General features: G+C 49.3%; 1 protein-coding gene across 3 annotated transcripts; it reads left to right on the forward strand.

Annotated features, from left to right (window-relative positions):
- On the forward strand, window positions 1–23592 carry SYVN1 (synoviolin 1). 3 transcript variants are annotated; one of them, XR_014028156.1, is made up of 17 exons: window positions 2–88; window positions 4295–4445; window positions 6563–6655; window positions 8911–9063; window positions 9255–9303; window positions 10972–11075; window positions 12128–12254; window positions 12766–12865; window positions 13039–13104; window positions 14259–14375; window positions 15245–15408; window positions 16457–16609; window positions 16687–16809; window positions 17003–17189; window positions 17885–18024; window positions 19548–19942; window positions 22993–23592. XR_014028156.1 is itself a non-coding variant. In XM_081340994.1 (16 exons), the coding sequence occupies exons 2-16, from the start codon at window positions 4314–4316 to the stop codon at window positions 19688–19690; spliced, it is 1848 nt and encodes a 615-aa protein (XP_081197120.1). In that variant the 5' UTR covers window positions 1–88; window positions 4295–4313; the 3' UTR covers window positions 19691–19774. The 3 variants fall into 3 exon arrangements, 2 of the variants coding, with proteins under 2 accessions (XP_081197120.1, XP_081197119.1); XM_081340994.1 differs by lacking the exon at window positions 22993–23592 and having other exon boundaries at window positions 1–88; window positions 16690–16809; window positions 19548–19774; XM_081340993.1 differs by lacking the exons at window positions 2–88; window positions 22993–23592 and adding an exon at window positions 134–259 and having other exon boundaries at window positions 19548–19774.
- The last annotated feature ends 456 nt before the right edge of the window (window positions 23593–24048 follow it).

Here is a 24048-nt window from a genome sequence, read left to right on the forward strand (position 1 = left end):
GTGTCTTCTGAGCGTCGGAACTTCCGGGTAGGGCAGAAGAGAAGAGTTGGTGGTTGAGGCTGAGGGGCGCGGAGTCTTCCGAGGCTGGGTGAGCCACTGGCCGGGTTTGGGAGCCGGGAAGCGGAGGCGGGCCTGGCTCTGGCCGCGACGGAGGACCCTCCGCAGCGACTGTCATGGCTGTGGGGGGCGAGGTTTCAGCTGTCTCCCCTCCCTCCAATACGAATCCCCCAGACCTATGAGGAGCTAATAATAGGGGGAGGTAATATTGGGGGAGGGGGCAATAGCCTTAGCCATGTCTGTTAGGAGCAGCCTTTTTATTTTGCAGCTAGGAAGTGCCAGCCGGTCAGCGGGGCCTCCATTCCCAGGCACCCATTCCCACGGTTAGAAAGTGCCAGCCAGCTAGGTCCACCCCCATTCTTAGGTACCATTTCTACACCTAGGAAGTGCCAGCCAGCCAGGAAGGCCCCCATTCTTAGGTACCATTTCTACACCTAGGAAGTTCCAGCCAGCCAGGAACATCCCCATTCTTAGGTACCATTTCTACACCTAGGAAGTGCCAGCCAGCCAGGAACGCCCCCATTCTTAGATACCATTTCTATACTTAGGAAGTGCCAACCAGCTAGGTAGGCCCCCATTCTTAGATACCATTTCTACACCTAGGAAGTGCCAGCCAGCCAGGAACGCCCCCATTCTTAGGTACCATTTCTACACATAGGAAGTTCCAGCCAGCCAGGAACACCCCCATTCTTAGGTACCATTTCTACACCTAGGAAGTTCCAGCCAGCCAGGAACACCCCCATTCTTAGGTACCATTTCTACACCTAGGAAGTGCCAGCCAGCCAGGAACGCCCCCATTCTTAGATACCATTTCTATACTTAGGAAGTGCCAGCCAGCTAGGTAGGCCCCCATTCTTAGGTACCATTTCTACACCTAGGAAGTGCCAGCCAGCCAGGAACACCCCCATTCTTAGGTACCATTTCTACACCTAGGAAGTGCCAGCCAGCCAGGAACGCCCCCATTCTTAGGTACCATTTCTACAACTAGGAAGTGCCAGCCAGCTAGGTAGGCCCCCATTCTTAGGTACCATTTCTACACCTAGGAAGTGCCAGCCAGCCAGGAACGCCCCCATTCTTAGATACCATTTCTACACCTAGGAAGTGCCAGCCAGTCAGGTACACACCCATTCCTAGGTACCATTTCTGCATCTAGGAAATGCCAGCCAACCTGGTATACCCCCATTCTTCAGTTTAGGCGGGGGTCTTTTAAAATATTATTAATTTCAATGTATTAGTTTCCCAATTCTGATGGACTCTTCCTTGCGGTGTTCCTGCAAAGTGACATATACATACAGAATACAGAATTTTGTAGCTGGGTGTTTCTATAACCATATAGCCATTATCAATTTGAGATATTACAGTGTTACATCTGCAGGTTTTCCTTCTCTGATCTTTTCTATCTTCAGTTGCATTCCCTACGTGGTTTATTGTTACACAGGGGCATATGTGCAAAACTATGTGTCGGAGAAAGCAGGCACAGAAAAGTTCTTTAGTAATACTTGACATATGTTGCAAAGCTTTTTTTTTGGCCTAATCTTGTTTTGTCCTTTCTCAAGAGAATTCCTTTCTTTTTCTCTCCCCTCCTGCTCACTCAATAGTAATCTGAGTTTTTAGGGTAAACGTGAAAATTCTCTCCTCTACAAAAGTGTTCTGTCCTTCAAGTCAGCGTACTGTTTTGGCTGAAGTCTCATTTCCTAGAGACTTGTGTTTTGGCAATACTGACAAAGATCCAGCTGTGGCTGCTATAAGCAGAATGTGTTAGTGGTTTGTACGTAGTAAGCCTTGTGGAGTGAGTTATATAGAAAGGTTGGGCAGAAATATTTCGGATAACGTACAGACTTGAACGACAATTGAGCCCCAAATTTCCAATTGCAGCAAGGCAATTGTGAAGTGAGTTTTGACCTATTTCGTGACCTTTTTGCCACAGTTGTTAAGTGGATCGTTGCAGTTAAGTAAATCCAGCTTCCCCCGTTTACTTTTCAGAAGGCGTCTGGAAAAGTTACAAATGATGATAACCCTGGGACAGTCAAACTGTCGTAAATACACGCCAGCTGCCAAGCGCCCAGATTTTGATCACATAACCACGGGGATGCTGCGGCTGTCGTAAGGGGGAAATCAGCCGTGTCACTTTCTTCAATGCCATTGCAACCAATCACTAAACGGATTGTTGTAAGACGAGGACCACCTGTATTAATCATTTCTGGATGGTGCTGGGCGAGTGCGTGGCTTTTTTTAACAGTGGAAAAACCAACATATATGTTAAAACTAAGTGCTCAAAGGCGCTTCCTGTACTGCAGGCTAATTCAGCTCACTGCCAGGAGTTCGATCCTGACCGGCCCAAGGTTGACTCAGCCTTCCGTCTTCTGAGGTCTGTAAAATGAGGACCCAGATTGTTGGTGGGGGCGGGCATAGGCTGACTTTGTGAACCGCTTAGACAGGGCTGGAAAGCACTGTAAAGTGATATATAAGTCAATGCTATTTATTTATTTTATTTATTGATTTGATTTGATTTGTATACCGCCCTTCTCCCCAAGGACTCGGGGCGGTGAACAGTGACATAAATATCAAAAATGTACAAATACAGAAATTGAAAATAAGTTATGCAATAATTAAAACAGAACCCGTCAGACCAGACCGGATTGTTCAAACAGATAGGTTTTTAGGTCGCGTCGGAAGGAGCGAAGGTCGGGAGCCATCCGGAGCTCAACCGGTAAACGGTTCCATAGGTCCGGCGCGCCCACAGAGAACGCCCTCCCCCTGGGAGCCACCAGACGGCATTCTCCGAACGGCGGCACCCTTAGGAGGCCTTCTCTGTGGGAGCGCACTGGGCGGAGGGAGCTTGACGCTGGCAGCAGGTGATTCCTAAGGTACTCCGGACCCATGCCATGTAGGGCTTTGAAAACCATTACCATTGAATTTCACCCGGAGGACAACTGGGAGCCAATGCAGCTCACGGAGTAGAGGTGTAACATGGGAGTATCGGGAGACTCCCAACACAACTCTCGCGGCTGCATTCTGTACCAGTTGGAGCCTCCGAGTGGTCCTCAAGGGCAGCCCCATGTAGAGAGCATTGCTAAGAGCTATTCACTATTTTTTCTGTGCTTTGAAATTGTCTTATTCAATGGTCATGGCCTGTGCTAGTTACTTTTTTGCGTGTTGAACATTGAAGGGATGGTAACAGGATCCTTAATCTCCAAATAAAACTGGTTACGCTTATTTATAGGGGTCCTATGTGTATAGCACAAGCACATTCCACAGCATTAAGCTTGTCTATTTCAAGAATAACACACGTAGATACTATTACTGCTTCTTCCTGCCCATCCTACAGCAGTGTGAACTCTTTGATTTTTTTTTATTTTTATTTTTTGTTTCACATTATAACTCATCATTCTCTGCTGGTTTGACTCAAAGAGCACCTAGTATTTTATCTTTTTTCTTTTTGTTCATGGGCCAACTCAGCTCACAAATCTTTTTTTCTCTTGCTGCAGAGACCTGTGAGTCCACTGTATCTGTTATATCTGTGTCTGTGTGTGTGTGTGTTATGTGTTAGGGAGAACTGAGTTAAACATTTAAAATTGTGCTGCTATTCGTACACGATATTCCTGCTTTACTGAAGTTTCGGTAGCTTTTCAGATAAACTTTGAAATATGTAAGTAATACCGTTAAGAGCAAGATTTAGGCTTCGGGGTTTTGAGCCAGTCGCGTTTCCTCCCGTGGCTATTTCTGTAATTTTCAAGATAAACTTTGGCAATATGTAGGTAATATTTACTGAATTTTATAAGCAAGGTTTAGGATTCAGGGATTTTTCCCTCCGGCTGCTGGAAGTAGAATAAATCTTGTCAGTTAAAGAGGCTGCAAATTGTTGCTCAGAATTCAGCTTTTATTGTTGCTGCCTTTTTAGTAAATTCCAGGCTGGCAGTGATAGCCACCGAAGAAATGTTTTGAGGGCTTCTACCACCTCTGCGGTTGATAGGACACGAGGCAAAACAGTTAGGGCTTGCTTGCCGTGACAGACCCTCAATTTCGCACAGGCGAGCAACGCTGGGCCATGTGAATGTCCCAGCCAGGCACGCTTGTGCAGTAACGGCGTCGTCCGTCAGAGGTTGAGAATAGCAACCTGGGTGCACTGAGACGTGGCTATGCAAATCCAGCAGCCAGCTCTGTTTTTATTTTATTTTTTCTGAAGTGAGTGCCCATTCAGGCGTGTCCGTCATTTGGCTCCTGTCTTTTCTTGCAGTGCGCCGGACGTTGGGGACATGTTCCGGACCGCCATCATGATGGCTGCCAGCCTAGCCTTAACCTCCGCCGTGATAGCTCACGCCTATTACCTGAAGCACCAGTTCTACCCCACCGTGGTGTACCTTACCAAGTCAAGTCCCAGCATGGCGGTGAGTTCTGCCCCTTCCCCGTCGGCGCCCCCGGGGCTAGCTTTAAAAAGTGCTTTTTAAAGTGTGGCTTTCCCACACTGTGGGACGCGGTGGCTCAGTGGGTTAGGATGCTGAGCTTGTCGATCAGAAGGTTGGCAGTTTGGCGGGTCGAATCCCGAGTGCCGCGTAGCAGAGTGTGCGCCTGTTACTCATCCCAGCTTCTGCCAACCTAGCAGTTCGAAAGCACGTAAAAATGCAAGGAGAAAAACAGGGACCACTCCGGTGGGAAGGTAACAGCGTTCCGTGCGCCTTTGGCGTCCAGTCATGCCGGCCACATGACCACGGAGACGTCCTCGGACAAGCGCTGGCTCTTCGGCTTTGAAACGGAGATGAGCACCGGCCCCTAGAGTCGGAAACGACTAGCACGCATGTGCGGGGGAACCTTTACCTTTACCTTTACCTTTCCCACACTTCCTTGCCCTTTGCACGTGCGACGAATCCGAAGCCAAGATTACTAGTCAATGTATAAGAGCTGTAACTGTGAGAGGAGAACATTGTAATTCCCTTCAGCCAAGGCTTCTGGTGTCCCAATTGTCCTATGATTTTACTTTCCCCGTGTTTTTCTTCTGTTGCACTTGTACTTGGGTCTGTGACCGCAAATAAAATAAATAAAATAAATACTAGTCAGTGTAGCCAGTGGAGTCGTCGGTTCTAGCCAGTTTGAAAGTCTGATTCTTTCTTTCTTTACATTTGTATTTTTTATTTATTTTCTTTCACCCAACTAACTAACTTAAAGAGCCGTGGTGGCACACTGGTTAGAATGCAGGCTACATTCTGCTGAATGCCCCCTGCCAGCAGTTTGGCAGTTCTAGTCTTACCAGCTCAAGGTTGACTCAGCCTTCCATCCTTCCGAGGTTGGTAAAATGAGGATCCAGATTGTTGGGGGCAAATATGCCGACTCTGCAAACCGCTTAGAGAGGGCTGTAAAGCACCGTTTAGCAGTATATAAGTCTAAGTGCTATTGCCCTTCCTCCCCTCCCCTCCCCTCCCCTTCCCTTCCTCCCTCCTTCCCTCTCTCCCGTGGTTAGAATACAGGCTAATTCATTGGTCACTCCCAGAGGTTTGATCTTGACCAGCTCAAGATTGACTCCGCCTTCCATCCTTCTGAGGTCGGTAAACCGTGGACCCAGATCGTTGGGGGCCAGAGGCTGACTCTGCAAACCGCTTAGGAGAGGGCTGTAAAGCACCGTGAAGCAGTATATAAGTCTGCTGTTGCTATTACTAACACGTTTCTATAGCCCAACACAGCTCCCAAGGTGTTGGGCTGGGTTAAAGCCGTAGAGCAGAATTTCTTAACCCTGGCCGCTTGAAGATGTATGGACTTCAACTCCCAGAATTCCACAGCCAGCAAAGTTGAGAAACCCTGCTCTAGAATGTCCGATCTGAAAGCGGGAAAGCAAGGAATGGTTGCTCTTTCGTGTGATCTGCTGCAGCCTTGTTCCCTCTGGATTTGCTGGATTGCAGTTCATGTTCCCCAGGATTGTAGACCAATTTTAAACCAGTTTGAGAGCCAGCTGAGTAGTTAAGGCAGCAGGCTAGAAAGTGGGAGACAGTGAGTTCTAGTCCCACCTTAGGCATGAAAGCCATCTGGATGACTGTGGGCCAATCACCAGGAGACGATGAGTTCGAGTCTTGCCTTAGCCTGAAAGCCAGCTGGGTGACTCTGGGCCAATCACTAGGGGATGGTAAATTCTAGTCCCGCCTTAGGCATGAAAGCTGGCTAGGTGAGTTTGGGCCAGTCACCAGGAGACAGTGAGTTCTAGTCCTGCTTTAGACCATGCAAAACTAATAGAACGAATTTAGATCAGTCCCACCCACCTCACAGGGTTGTCGTGGGGAAACTGAAGAGGAAGAACAAATGTCGGACATGTGTGCCACCTTCAGTCACTTGGGAAAATAATAAAAGCGGGATAAGAACTAAAAATAAAATTATATCCTGTTAGAAGTATCATCTCACCAACTAGAGAAAGGAACTTTTTTTTTTGTTAACCGTACAGTGTTCCCTGCAAAAGCTGTTTCCCTCTACGGATGGTTATCTAAACCACTTTTTTTTCCTTTTGCTCTCTTACCCATGCCAGGTGCTCTACATTCAGGCTTTTGTCTTGGTGTTCCTACTAGGCAAATTCATGGGCAAAGTGTTTTTCGGACAACTCCGAGCGGCAGAAATGGAGGTGAGTCTTTGCTGGAGCATTGGAAGGGTTAGTCTCGACGAGAGGAGATGTTCAAAAACGGCTTTAGCCAACTTTGCTCTCCTTTGCAAAACAGTTTGGGCTGAATTGTCGTCGTCAGTCGAAGACTGCCTGCGTTCAGGATCTCTCGGTGACCAGTTTTTAAAGTTCATTGGTTCACTTCGGAGCCGAATGACAAAGAGACTACTTTTAATTGTAGAAAAACAGGGGGTGTGTGTGTGTGTGTGTGTGTCACTGCTTCAGCATGTGGCTTGTCGCTTGTCGCTTCCTTTGTCCAGATCGTTTTTTTTAAGCTGTTAACCAATTCAGGTTTCACTTCCCTTCTCAAAAGACACCTGGAAGGAGAATTGAGAGGAAAGACAAAAAAGCATAGCCATTGAAACGGGTTCATGTTCAAATTTACAGCAGCGGTTAAAAAAAAACAGATTCATACACAAACCTTGTAAGGGAGGCTGGGTGTGGAAGGAGAGGAGATTATAATAGATATTTAGGGGTAGAAGAAGAATCCTATTTGACCCAGCTGCTGGCCAGTATAGTCCAGCATTTTGAGCCACACAATAAGCAGATCTGGCACATTGTTATAGCACTTAGCAACAGCACTTAGGCTGATAGTCCGCTTCACAGAGCTTTAGGACCCTCTCTGGGCGGTTTACAATGCCAGCAAATTGCCCCCAACAATCTGGGTCCTCGGAAGGATGGAAGGCTGAGTCAACTCCGAGCTGATCGGGATCGAACTCCTGACGGTGGGGCAGAGTCAGCCTCCAATGCTGCATTCTCACCACTGCGCTACCTGGGCTCCATCCTTTCGGTGGGAAAGAGTTTGGGTCACAATTTGAGGGGAAAACCTGCCAGATTGGCATCTGGAATTCTTCTCTCCCATGCGGTGTCCCTCTTGTGCTGGGAAGCATGGGGCGGGCTGCAGAGGCTCCACTCCAGGCCACATGACCAGGGAAAGGTGAGGTTTTAGAACGGAGCATCGGAAGTTTTCCAAGCCTTTGCCCGTTTGTCTTGGCTATACGGTTGCAATGAGAGATTTCTCCCCCCACCCCCACCCCTTCAGCTTTTGGCCAAATTGTATATCTTTTTTTAAAAAATCTTTCTTTTGCTCGGTCCATCTTCCATCCTCCAACCCCAAGTTTTATTTCCTTCGTTTCTGCTCCCCGGAATTATCCTGCTGACACGTGGATAGGCAGACAAGTCCTGGACCTTTTGAGCATCCTACCTTGCTTGAGTTCTGCATATGAAAAAGAATAATAACGTGGAGCCGAAGGAGATACCCTTCAGAGGAGCCTATCCCAAGATGGATACCAACAAAGGCACTGGGGCTCCCAAAACCACAACTTAACTTATTTTTCATTTATTTATTAAATTTATAAAGGTAAAGGTTCCCCCGCACATGCATGCTAGTCGTTTCCGACTCTAGGGGCCGGTGCTCATCTCCGTTTCAAAGCCGAAGAGCCAGCGCTTGTCCAAGGATGTCTCCGTGGTCATGTGGCTGGCATGACTAGATGCCAAAGGCGCATGGAACGCTGTTACCTTCCCAGCGTAGTGGTCCCTATTTTTCTACTTGCATTTTACTTGCTTTCGAACTGCTAGGTTGGCAGAAGCTGGGACGAGTAACAGGCGCTCACTCTGCTACGCGGCACTCGGGATTCGACCCGCCAAACTGCCAACCTTCTGATCGACAAGCTCAGCGTCCTAACCCACTGAGCCACCGCATCCCTCATTAAATTTATATGACTGTCCAATTCCTGCCCAGGTTGACTCTGGATTGCTTACAACTTGCAGCCGTAGCAGCTGGGATTTCTGACAGTTGGCAACTTAACCTCCTCTGGGTGACGCCAGTTTGGGGGCAAAACCCCCCCAGTGCATCCCCAAGCATGTAAATTTGGAGAAATGGAACCAGCAGGGGGTGATATGTGTTTGGGCTTTGTTGTTGTTAGTTGCGAAGTCGTGTCCGACCCATCGTGACCCCATGGACCACGTTCCTCCAGGCCTTCCTGTCCTCTACCATCTTCTGGAGTCCCTTTAGGCTCACGCCTACTGCTTCAGTGACTCCATCCAGCCACCTCCTTCTCTGTCGTCCCCTTCTTCTCTTGCCCTCAACCTTTCCCAGCATGAGGCTCTTCTCCAGTGAGTCCTTCCTTCTCATGAGGTGGCCAAAGTATTGTGAGTTTCAACTTCAGGATCTGTTTGGGCTTAGCATTGCCTTGTTAAATCCATCTTTTCACCTCCAGCATCTGCTCGAACGCTCGTGGTATGCCGTGACCGAGACCTGCCTCGCCTTTACCGTCTTCAGGGACGACTTCAGTCCTCGTTTTGTGGCCCTCTTCACCCTCCTCCTCTTCCTCAAGTGCTTCCATTGGCTGGCTGAAGACCGGGTGGACTTTGTGAGTGTGATCCCGAGTTTTTGTGGGCGCGAACGTGAGACTGTAATCACCAGGTCAAAGTAAAATAGGTTTTTCTGCTTGAAGTGTTAAAAGCCGTGTTTCTCAAACCTAGTCCTAGGCCTCTTGAAGAGCTGTGGACTTCAATTCCCAGAATTCCCCAGCTCCTTAAACTTGCTATTTTTCCATTCTAGATGGAGAGAAGTCCCAACATATCTTGGCTCTTCCATTTCCGCATTGTCTGTAAGTCCTTGTTTATTTATTTTATTGACTCAATTTCTAAAACATACAAGGAACACTTGCTGGAATTGGGTATGTCTAGTTTAATGAAGAGAAGGACGAGGGGGGGGGACATGATAGCAGCCTTCCAGTATCTCAGGGGCTGCCCCAAAGAAGAGGGAGTCAAGCTCTTCTCCAAAGCGCCCGAAGGCAGGACAAGAAGCAAAGGATGGAAACTAATCCAGGAGAGAAGCAACTTGCAGCTAAGGAGAAACTTCCTGACAGTGAAAACAATTAACCAGTGGAACAACCTGCCTCCAGAAGTGGTGAATGCTCCAACACTGGGAGTTTTTAAGAAGAGACTGGACAACCATTTGTCAGAAATGGTCTAGGCCAGGTCTCCTGCTTGAGCAGGGGGCTGGACTAGAAGACCTCGCAAGTCCCTTTCAACTATTACTTTGTTAAAGTTTGGGTCTAAGCAGCCCTTTCATGTCTTTCTCAGCTGAGTGGCTGCTGTGCCAATTGCCTTGTTAAAAATACTTGTAGCTGACTGAGTGACGGAGCCATTCTTGTCTGCTCTGGGTTTTTTTCCCCCCCAAGGTCAGATAAGGTCAAGTGACCATAAACGGAGATCCCAACAGCTGTTTGAAGTGTAACTGTAAATAAGGCAGATGTTCCAGAGGGCTAATTGTGGGTGGCGAAATTTATCTTTCTTGGTTTTTGGCATTCAAGGCCTCAAGATGTCCTTGACAGTCACTTCTTTCCTTTTTTATTATTATTATTATTATTACGTGGTGCTTCCAAACCTAGCCACTTTTATGAGCGTAATCAAAGAAAACAGAATGATCTGCTTTGGGCAGTTTACGAAGTTGTTAGGGACCTCCTGCACCTCCGTTTTTTTTTCTTCCCCTCCTGGTGTGTTATCTGTTACAGGGAGTCCTTGACATACGTCCATAATTGATAATTAACAATTATCATTCTTAAGCAGGTCACTACCTGACTGGACCAGATTTTACGACATTTTTGTGATGGTCATTAAATGAACACTTAGGCCATTAAAGGGAGTCCAGTTTTTTGCCAAAGACAAATACTGGAAATCGGGGGGGGGGGGGGGAAGCAAAAATTGTGGTCACATGGCTACGGGATGCTGCAAACAACTGTAAAGCGGAACTGGTTGCCGAATGAGCCCAATGCGATCACGTTGACCCTGGATTGTGGGTGTGACCGTCGCAACTTTGAATTCAGGTTGCAAGCAGCTTTTGCAGGATCCGTCCTAGCTTCAAACGGTTGCTAAGTGACCCCGTTGTAAGTCGAGGATCAGCTGTAGTTTTCTTTTAGGATCAGGAGAGGAGTTCCTGAAGGAAAGGCATGAAATAAATGTAATAAGTGGATGAATCGGAGAACTTTGCAGCGGTCACCTAGGTCAGAGGTCCCCAACCTTTTGGGCACCAGGGACCGGTTACGTGGAGAGAGGTTTTTCCGTGGACTGGAGGGTGCGTGCTTTTCTCTGCTGGCTGCATCCCGCGGATGGGGCTTTGCTTGTTTGTGCGGACCGGTTGCTGGCATGCTGTGGCCCACGGACCGGAGGTTGGGGACCCCTGACCTAGGTTATTGTGAACCTCAAGTGTATTGTGTATTTTCCCTACTCCTTTCGGCTTCCCTAGTGACAAAATGGTGTCCCTTCTTTCCTAGCTCTTATGGTGCTTTTGGCCATCTTAGATTTCCTGTTTGTCAGCCACGCCTACCACAGCATCCTGACCCGGGGAGCTTCTGTCCAACTGGTCTTTGGCTTTGAGGTGAGTAGATAACTTTGTGATTACATGGAAATGGGCCCATGGCAACTGCCTTAAGAAACACAGCCACTCCAGATTCTTCCTGCGTTGCTCATCCAATCTTTGTCTTACCTGACTTAACAGAGGATGGACCAAAAAAAAAGGACCTACTGTATAGCAGTCTCAGGATCTCAGGATCTAAAAAAACCCTGAGTGTCTTGGTTGGATGACTAGGTGAACGTGTTGCAGCTGCAGAAAAGGCAAATGCAATTCTAGGCAATAACAGTGGGTGCGTAAAACCAGCCTTCCCCTTGATGTTCTCTGAGTTGGTTAGAATATTTCATTTGGTTTTGAGCCTCTGCGTTTTAGGAAGGATGTTGACAAACTGTCATGAAGAGGGATGCAGAAGGAGAGACTTAGGAACAGGGGTTGACCTCTTGGGTATGTTCAGCCTGGAACAGAAGACTGTCTTAAAAATCTGAACATCTGTCAGAAAGAAGATGGGCTAGGATTTAGGGTTACATCACCATGAACTCATACAGCAAAATGGACATCGCCAACAAACTCAGAGTGCTTGGGTATGGTTAGGAGGGCACTGACTTTTCTAGGCTGCCCTATCTATGTTTCCTGATAAAATACATGGGAAAATCCCATTGGAAGAAAATTCCACTTAGGGTTAGGGTTAGGTCACCATGGACTCATAGAGCAAAATGGACACCGCCAACAAACCTGGAGTTCTTGGGTATGGTTAGGAGGGCACTGACCTTTCTAGTGGTTTACAGAGTCAGCATATCGCCACCAACTATCCAGGTCCTTATTTTTACTGACGTCAGAAGGACGGAAGGCTGAGTCAACCTTGAGCCGGTCAGGAATGAACTGCTGGCAGTGGGCAGAATTAGTTGAACTAGCCTGCAGTCCTGCGTTCTGACCACTGCACCACACAGCTCTGTGACTGGGCTTACAAAAGCGAAAGCAGGACCGGGCTTGTAACTTCGCCGTTAGAAGGAAGCCAACCCTACAGGTGTCTTGTTCTATTAAATTCGGATTTTAAGCCTTTTCCTCGTGGCTCCCCACAGTACGCCATTCTCATGACGATGGTGCTGACCGTCTTCATTAAGTACCTTCTGCACTCCATCGACCTGCAGAGTGAAAATCCCTGGGACAACAAGGCCGTCTTCATGCTCTACACAGAACTCTTCACCGGTAAATAGATCCGGGGGTGAAATACAAAACCCTAACCCCAAATCCAGCTCGCCTGTCCCAAGCAAGTTGGCAGCTGAGGCACACAGGTTGTCCTTGACTTAGACCCATCCCTTTTAGTGACCATTTGAAGTTAGAACAGCGCTGGAAAAAGGTGGCTTATGCCCCGTTTTCACGCTTCGCAACCGTTGCAGCGTCCCCATAGTCAAAATCCAGACGCTTGGCCACTGGCAGGTACCTACGCCAGTTTTCCTGTTTTCTAACATTCATTGAGCAACCACACGATTCACTGAATGACTGCCGTGGTCCACTTAACAACTGCAGCAGAAAGGTTGCGAAATGAGGCACAAACTCATTTAGGGTCCGCCTCGCTTGGCGATGGAAATTGTAGGCACGGTTGTGGTCGTAAGTGGAGGACTACCTGTATTCTGCCTTGACTGTAAGGGTCCTTTGGGTAATGACCTGGAAGTAATAATTGAATTAGCATCCTCTTCCTCCTCCTCCTCCTCCTCAGGTTTCATCAAGGTCCTCCTCTACATGGCCTTTATGACGATTATGATCAAAGTACACACCTTCCCGCTTTTCGCCATCCGGCCCATGTACCTGGCAATGAGGTGAGTGCGGGGCAGGAAAATTGGGAGGATGCACACCTGCAGTTCTGCACCTGTCTGCAGGTGAAGGGTCTTTCCAGCTCTCTTCCCCCTTCCCCTCTCCCCCTGCCCCCCCCCAAGTTTGTCTGCCTGTTCGCCCCCAAAGACTTACTTGGCTGTGGCTGTCTCCATTCTAGGCAGTTCAAAAAGGCAGTCACGGATGCAATCATGTCTCGCCGGGCGATCCGCAACATGAACACACTGTGAGTAGTTGCTGTGCCCTAATCTGAAGGGCCCTAATCTGTTTCCTAGTTGAAAGTCCCTCATTATGCATTAACAGCCTCAGGGCTTAAATATATAGGCAGCAAGACCTCTGTGTCATTGCCAAGGAAAGGTTGTAAAGTCACAAAGAGCTGAGCAGAACAAAATTCCCAGCGGCCTTTCTGTTCTAGGCATACTGGATAATTAATAATAATGATAATAATGATGATAATAATAACAATAGGAATAATAATAAGAAAGAAACAGCTTAATACTGGCTGCTCAAGAACAAGCACTACAAACTAATGCCATGAAAGCGAAGATACAAAAATCTACTGTCAATCCAAATTGCCGACTTTGCAACGACAAAGTTGAAACTGTTTTACATTTAATATGTGAGTGCAGCAAAATCACTCAAATTGATTACAAAGCTAGACATGACCGTGTTGCTAAACTAATCCACTGGGCATTGTGTAAAAAACACAACTTGCCTGTGTCCGAAAAGTCGTGGGAACATAGGGTGGAAAAAGTTGTCGAGAATGAGAGGGTGAAGATCTTGTCGGACTTCTGAATACAGACAGATCGCCATTTGGAACACAACACGCCAGATATCGCAGTCGTCGAGAACCGAAGCGTACAGTTGATTGATATCACTGTACCAGGAGATGCCAGAGTCGAAGAAAAAGAACTGGGGAAAAATTACGAAAGACCGCGACCTGGCCATCGAAACTGTGCAATTATGAATGAAACATGTAACAATGATACCCATTGTCATCAGGGCACTGGGAACCATGTCCAAAAACTTTGCAAAACACATCAAGAAATTGCAGCTTCCTGCAATAGCTCCAGCAAAGCTACAAAAAAACCTGCTCTACTCGGAACATCTTACATTTTAAGGAGATACCTGGTTGATACCTAGGATGCTGGCAGCAGCCCGTGTCAACCATGAGTGCCAGTCAATTTGAGTGTTCAGTTGACTTAATAGTAATTGGAGGGGACCTTGCCGGTCATCTAGTCCAGAGGCCCCCAACCTTTTGGGCACCAGGGACCAGCTCTAGTTCAACCCCCTGCTCAGGCAGGAAACCCTAACCCTATAGCATTTCAGACAAATGGTTGTCTAAGAAGGAACTTAGGCATCTGACCTTATTCTCTTCAGGTACCCCGATGCCACCCCGGAAGAGCTGCAGGCCATGGACAATGTTTGCATCATCTGCCGGGAGGAGATGGTGACGGGTGCGAAACGCCTGCCTTGCAATCACATATTCCATACCAGGTGGGGGAAAGTGGTGGTGTAGTTTTTTTAAATAAAAAGCTCCAGTGGATCTGGGTGGACTTGAAAGCTGCTTGTCTGCAGGATGCAGCCTGCCTTGGCTGGTTGGTGGTTGGCTGACTGGCTGGTTTCTTTCTTTCTTTCTTTCTTCTCTCTCTCTCTCTCTCTCTCTCTCTCTCTCTCTCTCTCTCTCTCTCTCTCTCTCTTTCTCTCTCTCTCTCCCCCGTCCCTCTTTCTTTCTTTCTTTCTTTCTTTCTTTCTTTCTTTCTTTCTTTCTTTCTTTCTTTCTTTCTTTCTTTCTTTCTTTCTTTCTTTCTTTCTTTCTTTCTTTCTTTCTTTCTTTCTTTCTTTCTTTCTTTCCTTTCATGGGCTGCTGCTGATCATCCTTGCTGGACCATGGAGGTTTCCCTTTTTCCCTTCAGAGTCTTTTTGGACGGCGGCAGGACAGATACGTGTTTATAATAAATACTGCAGACCTTTGATTTCCCCCCCCCTTTAAATGAGGGTTAGTTCTAAATGGAGCAACTCCATCCCCAAGATTTAAAGTTGGCTCCTTTGGAACAAATTGTGGCTGCTCTTAACGGGGCTCTTGCCACTTTTGGTAAGAGGGCAAGCCCACCTTTCAGTCAAAGCTGGAATGCCCAGTTTTTATTTCTCCTTTGTGTATGCTTGCTTAACGCTGTGTGGTGCTAACCCCAGGGCAACCTGCACAGTGTGTGTGTGTGAGAGAGAGGGGGGGGGCGCAGAGGGAGAGAGAGAAGGAAAGAGGAGAGAAAAGGAGAAAGAAGGAGAGAGAGAAAAACAGAGGAAATGACCCGGAAGAGAGTTCGAATTCACCCACTGGAACTGCAAAGGGTTCTCATCTTCTTCAGCTGCCTCCGATCCTGGTTTCAGCGCCAGCAGACCTGCCCCACCTGCCGGATGGACGTCCTGCGCGCCTCCCTGCCCGCCCAGTCGCAGCCGCCCCCCGAGCAGCCAGAAGGAGGGCAGCATCCGCCCCCCCATCAGGCCCCACTGATGCCTCAGCCGCCCAACTGTGAGTCCACTTTTGTGTGCTGCAACCCTAGTTGGCTTTCATGCCTAATGTGGAAGCAGAACTCTCTTGACTCCTGGTGATTGGCCCAGAGTCACCCAGCTGCCTTTTATGCCTAAGGCGGGACTAGAACTCTCTTGTCTCCTGGTGATTGGCCCAGAGTCACCCAGCTGCCTTTCGTGCCTAAGGCGGGACTAGAACTCTCTTGTCTCCTGGTGATTGGCCCAGAGTCACCCAGCTGCCTTTTATGCCTAAGGCGGGACTAGAACTCTCTTGTCTCCTGGTGATTGGCCCAGAGTCACCCAGCTGCCTTTCGCGCCTAAGGCGGGACTAGAACTCTCTGTCTCCTGGTGATTGGCCCAGAGTCACCCAGCTGCCTTTCGTGCCCAAGGCGGGACTAGAACTCTCTGTCTCCTGGTGATTGGCCCAGAGTCACCCAGCTGCCTTTCGTGCCTAAGGCGGGACTAGAACTCTCTGTCTCCTGGTGATTGGCCCAGAGTCACCCAGCTGCCTTTCGTGCCTAAGGCGGGACTAGAACTCTCTTGTCTCCTGGTGATTGGCCCAGAGTCACCCAGCTGCCTTTCGTGCCTAAGGCGGGACTAGAACTCTCTTGTCTCCTGGTGATTGGCCCAGAGTCACCCAGCTGCCTTTTATGCCTAAGGCGGGACTAGAACTCTCTTGTCTCCTGGTGATTGGCCCAGAGTCACCCAGCTGCCTTTCGCGCCTAAGGCGGGACTAGAACTCTCTGTCTCCTGGTGATTGGCCCAGAGTCACCCAGCTGCCTTTCGTGCCCAAGGCGGGACTAGAACTCTCTGTCTCCTGGTGATTGGCCCAGAGTCACCCAGCTGCCTTTCGTGCCTAAGGCGGGACTAGAACTCTCTGTCTCCTGGTGATTGGCCCAGAGTCACCCAGCTGCCTTTCGTGCCTAAGGCGGGACTAGAACTCTCTGTCTCCTGGTGATTGGCCCAGAGTCACCCAGCTGCCTTTCGTGCCTAAGGTGGGACTAGAACTCTCAGAAGCCACGCTGCTGACCCTCTTTTTCTGTCTTTAGTTCCCCCAGGCCTCCTGCCTCCGTTTCCTCCTGGGATGTTCCCTCTGTGGCCACCCGTGGCTCCCTTCCCTCCAGTGCCGGGCGTCCAGCCCCCCAATAATACCGACGGTGCCTCGGCGGCTGCGTCTTCCCCGCCAGGAGCCCCGGCGGCAGGTGAGACACCGCGCAGGCGGCTGTTCCGCTGGTGAGCCCTCGCGGGAGGGTCCTTAACTGGGCTGCTCTTTCCTCAGCAGGCACCACCAGGCCCAGCGGGGATTCGGCCAGCACGTCGGACGCTTCAGCCTCCGCAGGGACCGTGCCGGGTTTCCCCTTTCCTCCCCCGTGGATGGGGATGCCGTTCCCCCCTCTCTTTGGTACGTTCCGGGGTTCCTGGGCGTGGCTTCCTACAAAGGGCGGGCAGATCGGCGGTCGTTTTCCGGGGATGGATTATGACTTTGGCGGCTGCTGACGGCCTGCTTTTGCTGCCCTGCTGGGGACTGGGGGGGGGGCTGGTTCTTTTGGGGGTGAGCCCTCCTCTTCCATGACCCCCTCCTCTCCCCGCTTCAGGCTTCCCTCCGATGCCGGTCCCCCCCTCGGGATTTGCAGGGCTGACGGAGGAAGAGCTGCGGGCCATGGAGGGCCACGAACGGCAACACTTGGAAGCCCGGCTGCAGTGTCTCCAGAACATCCACACTCTTCTCGACGCGGCCATGCTGCAGATCAACCAGTATCTGACTGTGCTGGCAACGATTGGGTGAGTGCCTGCTCCTCCTCCCCCCCTCCGCTCCCTTCCTCTCTCCTCCCCATCTTTCTTTCTTTCTTTCTTTCTTTCTTTCTTTCTTTCTTTCTTTCTTTCTTTCTTTCTTTCTTTCTTTCTTTCTCTCCTCTCTCTCTCCTTTCCATCCTCTTCCTTCCTTCTTTCTTTCTTTCTTTCTTTCTTTCTTTCTTTCTTTCCTTCCTTCCTTCCTTCCTTCCTTCCTTCCTTCCTTCCTTCCTTTCTTTCTTTCTTTCTCTCTCTCTCTCTCTCTCTCTCTCCTTTCCATCCTCTTCCTTCCTTCCTTCCTTCCTTCCTTCCTTCCTTCCTTCCTTCCTTCCTTCCTTTTTCTTTCTTTCTTTTTCTCCTTTCCTACTCTCTTTCTACCTCTCCTTTCCTTCCTTCCTTCCTTCCTTCCTTCCTTCCTTCCTTCCTTCCTTCCTTCCTTCCTTCCTTCCTTCCTTCCTTCCTTTTTCTTTCTTTCTTTCTTTCTTTCTTTCTTTCTTTCTTTCTTTCTTTCTTTCTTTCTTTCTTTCTTTCCTCTCTTTCCTCTCTTTCTCTCTCTCTCTCTCTCTCCCTCCCTCCCTCCCTCCCTCCCTCCCTAAATTCCTATTCTGCCCACCACACTTGTGTGATCCTGGATAGTTTACAAAGAGCTCCCCTCCCTGCTGGGCTGCTGTCTCTCTCTTGCACAGGATGCCTCGAACTCCCCCAATGCCCGCCAGCGCTTCTGCCACTTCGAGGGCCCCCCCTGAGACCCCGGCCAGCCCTGAGTCGAATTCCAGTGAACCCACCGCCTCCACCTCCCAGCCAGCTGACAGCACCTCTTCACCAGGTAACAGCGCCTGAGCTCAGGCAGGTGTGTGTGTGTGTTGGGGGGGGCGGAGTTGGAGAGGGAAGGTCTGGAGCAGAGGCCCCAGCGTTGCTCCCCCAGTAGAGGCGGTCCTCGACTTACGACCACAATGGAGCCCAAAATTTACGTTGCTACGGGAGGCATTTGTTCAGCAAGCTTTCTCCCATTTTATGAGCTTTCTGGCCGCAATTGTTAAATGAGTCACATCGTTGTTAAGTGAATCTGGCTTCCCCATTGATTTTGCTGGTCAGAAGGTCGCAAAAGGGGATCACGCGACCCCGGGATGCCGCGACCGTCATAAAGCAGAGTTAGTTGCCGAGTATCTGAATTTTGATCACATGACCATGGGGGGGGGATGCTGCAACGGTCGTAAGTGTGAAAAACCGTCATTGGCCGCTTTTTTCAATGCCATTGTAACTTGGGTCACTAAGTGGATTGGTTGTAAGTCGAGGACTACCTGTAGACCATAGACCGTTTCTCAACCTTGGCAACCTTAAGATGTCTAGACTCCCAACGTCCAGAATCCCAGCTTGCGTTCAGGACAGTTGCAGCATCCCGGTGTGTGTGTGTGTGTGTGTGTGTGTGTCTGTTTCTGTGTGTCTCCTGATCGTCATTTGCCACCTTCCCAGCCGACTCCTGACCGGCAAAGTCAGTTGGGGGGTGGGGGAGAAACCAGATTGAGTGAACAACCACAGTAAAAACGGTTGTAAAATCAGATCTGGTGCCTTGGTGACTCACTTAGCCACCACGGCCCTTAGGGACTGCGGCTGCGGTCGTAAGTCAAGGACTTCCCTCGGCACCAAAGGTAAAGCCTTAGTGGAGCAGTGGGCTAATGCCTCCTCAAGTAACACCAGCTGCCTGCAATTAGTGCAGGTTCGAGTCCCACCAGGCTCAAGGTTGACTCAGCCTTCCATCCTTCCGAGGTAGGTAAAATGAGGACCCAGATTGTTGGGGGCAATTAAGCTGACTTTGTAATAATGCCGCTTGGTGTGTGTGTGAAAACCCTAATAAGCAGGCATATACATAGAAGGAAGGCTACTGCTAAGCTTGTAAGCCGCCCTGAGTCTTCGGAGAAGGGCGGGATATAAATGGGATTAAAATAAAATAAAATAAAATAAAATTAGTGCAGGTTCGAGTCCCACCAGGCTCAAGGTTGACTCAGCCTTCCATCCTTCCCAGGTAGGTAAAATGAGGACCCAGATTGTTGGGGGCAATAAGCTGACTTTGTAATAATGCCGCTTGGGGGGGTGTGTGAAAGCCCTAATAAGCAGGCATATACATAGAATGAAGGCTACTGTTAAGCTTGTAAGCCGCCCTGAGTCTTCGGAGAAGGGCGGGATATAAATGGAATTAAAATAAAAATTAAAAAAAATAAAATTTGAACAAAGGCAGCCAAGCTAGGAAAAAAGGGGGCAGAAATCGGGCACTTTAACCACCTCTGTGGCAGCCATTTCCAAACATCCCCCCCCAATCCGGTTAACCGTTCTTTCTTTGGGGGTTTCCAGATACCTCTCCAGACAAAGCAGAGGGCCCAACGCAGCCCCCCAGCCACGACGAGGACCCCTCCTCCCCGGAGGAGCCCAATGCCGCGGAACTGCGCAGACGCCGTCTTCAAAAGCTAGAACTGCCTTCTTCCGCTTCTCATTGAAACGAGCCTTGCTGCCTGGCCCAAACGGATTTTATTTTCCTTTTTCCCACCCACCCCGCCCCCCCAAATAAAATGGAAAACGGATCTCGGAAGAACTAAGCTCCCTCCTTCCCCCTCCTCCTCCTCCTCCTCATTGTGGCCGCAGAGATCAGCGGGACCCAACGAAGAGAAACAAACCCGGATGTCTTAAACCCAGTTCCACCAAGCGGCGACCTGGCCGGAGGCGGACGGGGACCCCGCCGGACTGCAGTGGTGGGGAACGGCTTCACGGCCTTTTTCCGGTTGGAATTTAGCTGGGTCTTCTTGCAAGGAGAGGCCGCTCAGACGTGCCCCGTTGCACCAGCCCGGTTTCCAGTCTCTGGTATCCCGGGATGGAGCGTTAACCTGCCGAAAGCCAGGCTGGGCGAGGGTCTCTCTCGTTTGGGGGGAAAAAAGAGAGAGAGAGAAGCGGGGGTGTGTGTGTGTGTGTGTGTAGCACCGAGGTGGCTCTTAGCTTTGAGAATTTCTCTTTCATTTGACATGGGTAGAGCTTTTTTTTTTCCTACACGATATTTTATTTTTTGGTCCCTTGATTTCCCTTCCCCCCCCCTCTTCCCGCCTAGGGGAACTGGACATGATGAGTGTGCGTGCGCGCGTGCGTGTGCAACCCCTGGGTGCGTGTTCCGGGCGCACCCGTAAAGCTTTTTGGCCCTTTCTGAAGGAAAACGGGATGGGGGGGGGTCCTTTTTTTTTTTTGCAAGCGGGAGGAACAAACGGAATGGAGAGTTTCTATTTTTGTAAGGGTTGGGTGGGTGTTTGGGTGGGTGGGTGGGTAGACGTCTCTGGATCGCTTCTGTCCTGCAAAAGTTTTAGTCCTGTTCTCTTCCTCTTCCCCCCCCCCCCCGCCTCCCCCTGTGCAGCCAGTCTGGGGGTGGGGAGGGCGATGGGGTGGGGTGGGGTGGGGGGAACAGGAAGGCGTCGCACAGCTTCAGACGGAAGCCTCTCTTTTTTTTTTTTACTTCCCCCCCCCTCCTTCCCTGTGGATCCGAGCAGTTTTTGCACCGCAGTAAACCTGTGACTTGAATCTTTCCCCCCCCCCACTTTGTGCTTCGTTCTTTGGCTCTTTTTTTAATAAAAAAATAAGTTTTAAAAAAGGGAACATAGCCCAAGGACGCCAGGAGCAAGGAAGGCCCCCCCACCCCGCCCATTCTGTGCAGTCAGCTCTGGGCTTCACGGGGGGGGGGGGAAGAGAGGCGCCTTAACGCTGCCCCACTGCATTTAGGGGTCCCTGGGATTAGATTTTTCCCTGCTTGGGATGCAGAGCGGGCGGTTTGTCAGCCCGAATTGGGATTTGGGGATTATCTGGCCAGCAAGGAGAGGTCTGGGTGGAAGCGCACGCAAACCCCGGAGAGATTGGAGAGCATTTTTTTATTTTATTTTTTAATCTAATGCACTCGGCTCCCTCTCCTCTTCCTCCTCCTCCTCCTTTTTCTTCTTTTCCTCCTTTTTCTTCTCTTTCTTTTTCTTCTTTTCCTCCTTTTTCTCCTCCTCCTCCTCCCTCTCTCTCTCAGCTAATGCTGCTCCGCATTGGCCTTGCTCAGATGCTGTGATTTGGGCCTTACTCCTTTTTTTATTTCTGCTTTCTGGACAGAAAGGCCCTTTCCAGGTTTTTGTGGGGGGTGGGTGGGTGGGTTTGGGGAGGCTGGGGTTGAGCGAGCATTTTCCACGGAGCTGCAGGAAGGAAACATCTTTGAGAAAAAAGGTGTCTGCTGGGTGGGGAGGGGGGAGAGGAATCTGTCGCCTATTCTTCTAAGTTTCTGTCCTTTAGCCAGGAAAGGGCTTGGGAGGGTAGAATAGGATCGGACAGGAGAGGGAGTGGGAAGGGATGAAATGGGGAAGAGGAGAATGGGAGGAAGGGTGGATTAAGGGAGGAGGAAAGGAAAGAATGGGAAAGGGAGGAAGGAAGGACGAAAGAATGGGAAAGGAAAGGGAGGAAGGACAAAAGGAAATGGGAAAGGGAGGAAGGACGAAAGGAAAAGGAAAGGGATGAAGGAGGAAAGGAAAGAATGGGAAAGGAAAGGGAGGAAGGAGGAAAGGAAAGAATGGGAAAGGGAGGAAGGACGAAAGGAAAAGGAAAGGGATGAAGGAGGAAAGGAAAGAATGGGAAAGGAAAGGGAGGAAGGAGGAAAGGAAAGAATGGGAAAGGGAGGAAGGACGAAAGGAAAAGGAAAGGGAGGAAGGAGGAAAGGAAAGGGAGGAAGGAGGAAAGGAAAGAATGGGAAAGGGAGGAAGGATGAAAGGAAAGGAAAGAATGGGAAAGGGAAGGAAGGAAGGACGAAAGGAAAGGGAGAATGGGAAAGGGAGGGAGGATGAAAGGAAAGAATGGGAAAGGAAAGGGAGAATGGGAAAGGGAGGGAGGGAGGAGGAAAGGAAAGGGAGAGTGGGACAGGAAGGACTGGGGAGGGAAAGGATAGGATTCAATAGAGGACAGGATAGGGAGTGGGATGGAATGGAATGGAATAGATGGGAGATGAAGAGAAGATGCGAAAAAGGAGTAGGAGCCTTATTTCATTTTATTTCCCCCCCCCTTTGAAATCTCTAGCAATTCTTCACAAACTGACTTCGTGTGAGGGGGGGGGTGTCCCCCAGCTTGGGATTTTCACCCTCCCCAATGTGTGCTGCTGTTTGTAACGCCCCCCTTTCTCCCCCCCCCCACTCCTGGGGCAACTGCTTCCCAATGAGCTTGGCTTTTCCTGCTTGAGCAACCTTCCTATCGAAGCACCTCCATTCCCCCCCCCCCCATTTCCTTCTGGTCCTCTCCTCTCTCCTCACTCCTGTGATGCCGACTTTTTAACAACAACTGCAGCAAAAAAGGTAGAATTCGTTCCCCCCCCCCCTCCAAGCAAATCAGTCAAAACATTTGTTATTTGGTTGCTTTATTTCCATTTCTCCTTTTTTGGGGGAAGCGCTTTGGTTTTTAACTTGGGTTAGGGAACAGAATTACTCTTCGGGGTTAGGACTGGAGTCGGGACAGCCGGGGTGGGGGAAAGTGTTGATATCAATAAAAGGCTTTGCTTAAAAAACCTCTGTTCTTTCTGTCCGGAGATGGGAGCCCCCATTCTGCGTCCTCCTTCCTCCTCCCTCCTCCCCCCCGTCGTAAACAGAGACGGATTCACAGCCTTGGGCGGCCTGGGGTGAATCGGTCCTCGACTTAAGAGACCGTAACAATGCCTGCTCATTGAAAGTCATGATGGTTGTAAAATGGGTCACTTTTACGAGTGTCCCGGCTTTATAAAGTTTTTTTTTTGTTGTTGTTTTTGCAGCGGCTGTTTGCGTTTATGATGGTTGAAGTGTCGCCGGGATGACGTGATGATTTATTTATTTATTTTTATTTTTTAATCCCATTTATATCCCGCCCTTTCTCCGAAGACTCAGGGCGGCTTACAATCTAAGAAGCGCAAATCAAATGTGCTTAGCGACAGCCTTCAATTCTATGTATATGCCTGCTTATTAGGGCTTTCGCACACACACCCCAAGCGGCATTATTACAATGTCAGCTTAATTGCCCCCAACAATCTGGGTCCTCATTTTACCTACCTGGGAAGGATGGAAGGCTGAGTCGACCTTGAGCCTGGTGGGACTCGAATCCTTTGCGATCATCGCCAACAAAGTGAAAAACAGAAGTAAAATTGGCCACGACCTGCTTAACAGCTGCTTTGCTTAGCAATGAAAACTCTGCTCCCAATTCTGGTCGTAAATTGAGAACCAGCTTGGGGCTCAAGAATTGGGAGGGGTTCCCAAATGAAAGGATATTTTCTTTAAAAAAAAATTTTTTTTTTCAAATTCCCTCTTTAAAGCCAGTAGATGGGGCTATTTTGCAACAAGAAAATGAAGCTTTTTTTTAAAATAAATAAATAAATAAAAATATACCGGAGGTTTATTTGACCTTTGGAAATAAACAGGAATATTGCGAAACTCAAAAGCGAAACTGAGCACGTGATAGGGCAATTCTCTGTCTCCTGCTGAAAGTCCCAAGGCTGGGGATCTGAAAGGAATTTCCCCACCCAGCTTTCCAGGAAAAGACAGAGAGTTCCACATTTATTCCCTTTAAAAATAGCCATTTATTCACCTAACAGCAGATTAAAAACAAGATGGGAACTGCTAAGAGTTTGGTGTGGCCTGTTCACGGAGTTGAAGGGCAGCCTCCAGCCCCCCCCAAATTCTCAGCAGCGGCTGTGCTGGTTGGGGGAACCTGGGAGTTGTAGTTCACAGTATGCTGGTCTATGACTGTAATAAAGATTTGAGTGATTGTAGTTCACAGACCAATCTTTGGTTCCTCAGAATTTTCAGCAGGGGCTGTCTCGACTGGGGAACTTTGG

This window comes from Vipera berus (assembly GCF_964194415.1).
Source record: "Vipera berus genome assembly, chromosome: 16".
Lineage (NCBI taxonomy): Eukaryota > Metazoa > Chordata > Lepidosauria > Squamata > Viperidae > Vipera > Vipera berus.

What these genes read in the sequence shown, in the direction of transcription:
- SYVN1 (XM_081340993.1), top strand. Translation starts at nt 4,314, where the DNA reads ATGTTCCGGACCGCCATCATGATGGCTGCCAGCCTAGCCTTAACCTCC. An exon ending in CCCATGTACCTGGCAATGAG is followed by an intron (nt 12,866 to 13,038) that starts GTGAGTGCGGGG and finishes TCTCCATTCTAG; the next exon opens with GCAGTTCAAAAAGGCAGTCA. An exon ending in GCCAGGAGCCCCGGCGGCAG is followed by an intron (nt 16,610 to 16,686) that starts GTGAGACACCGC and finishes CTCTTTCCTCAG; the next exon opens with CAGGCACCACCAGGCCCAGC.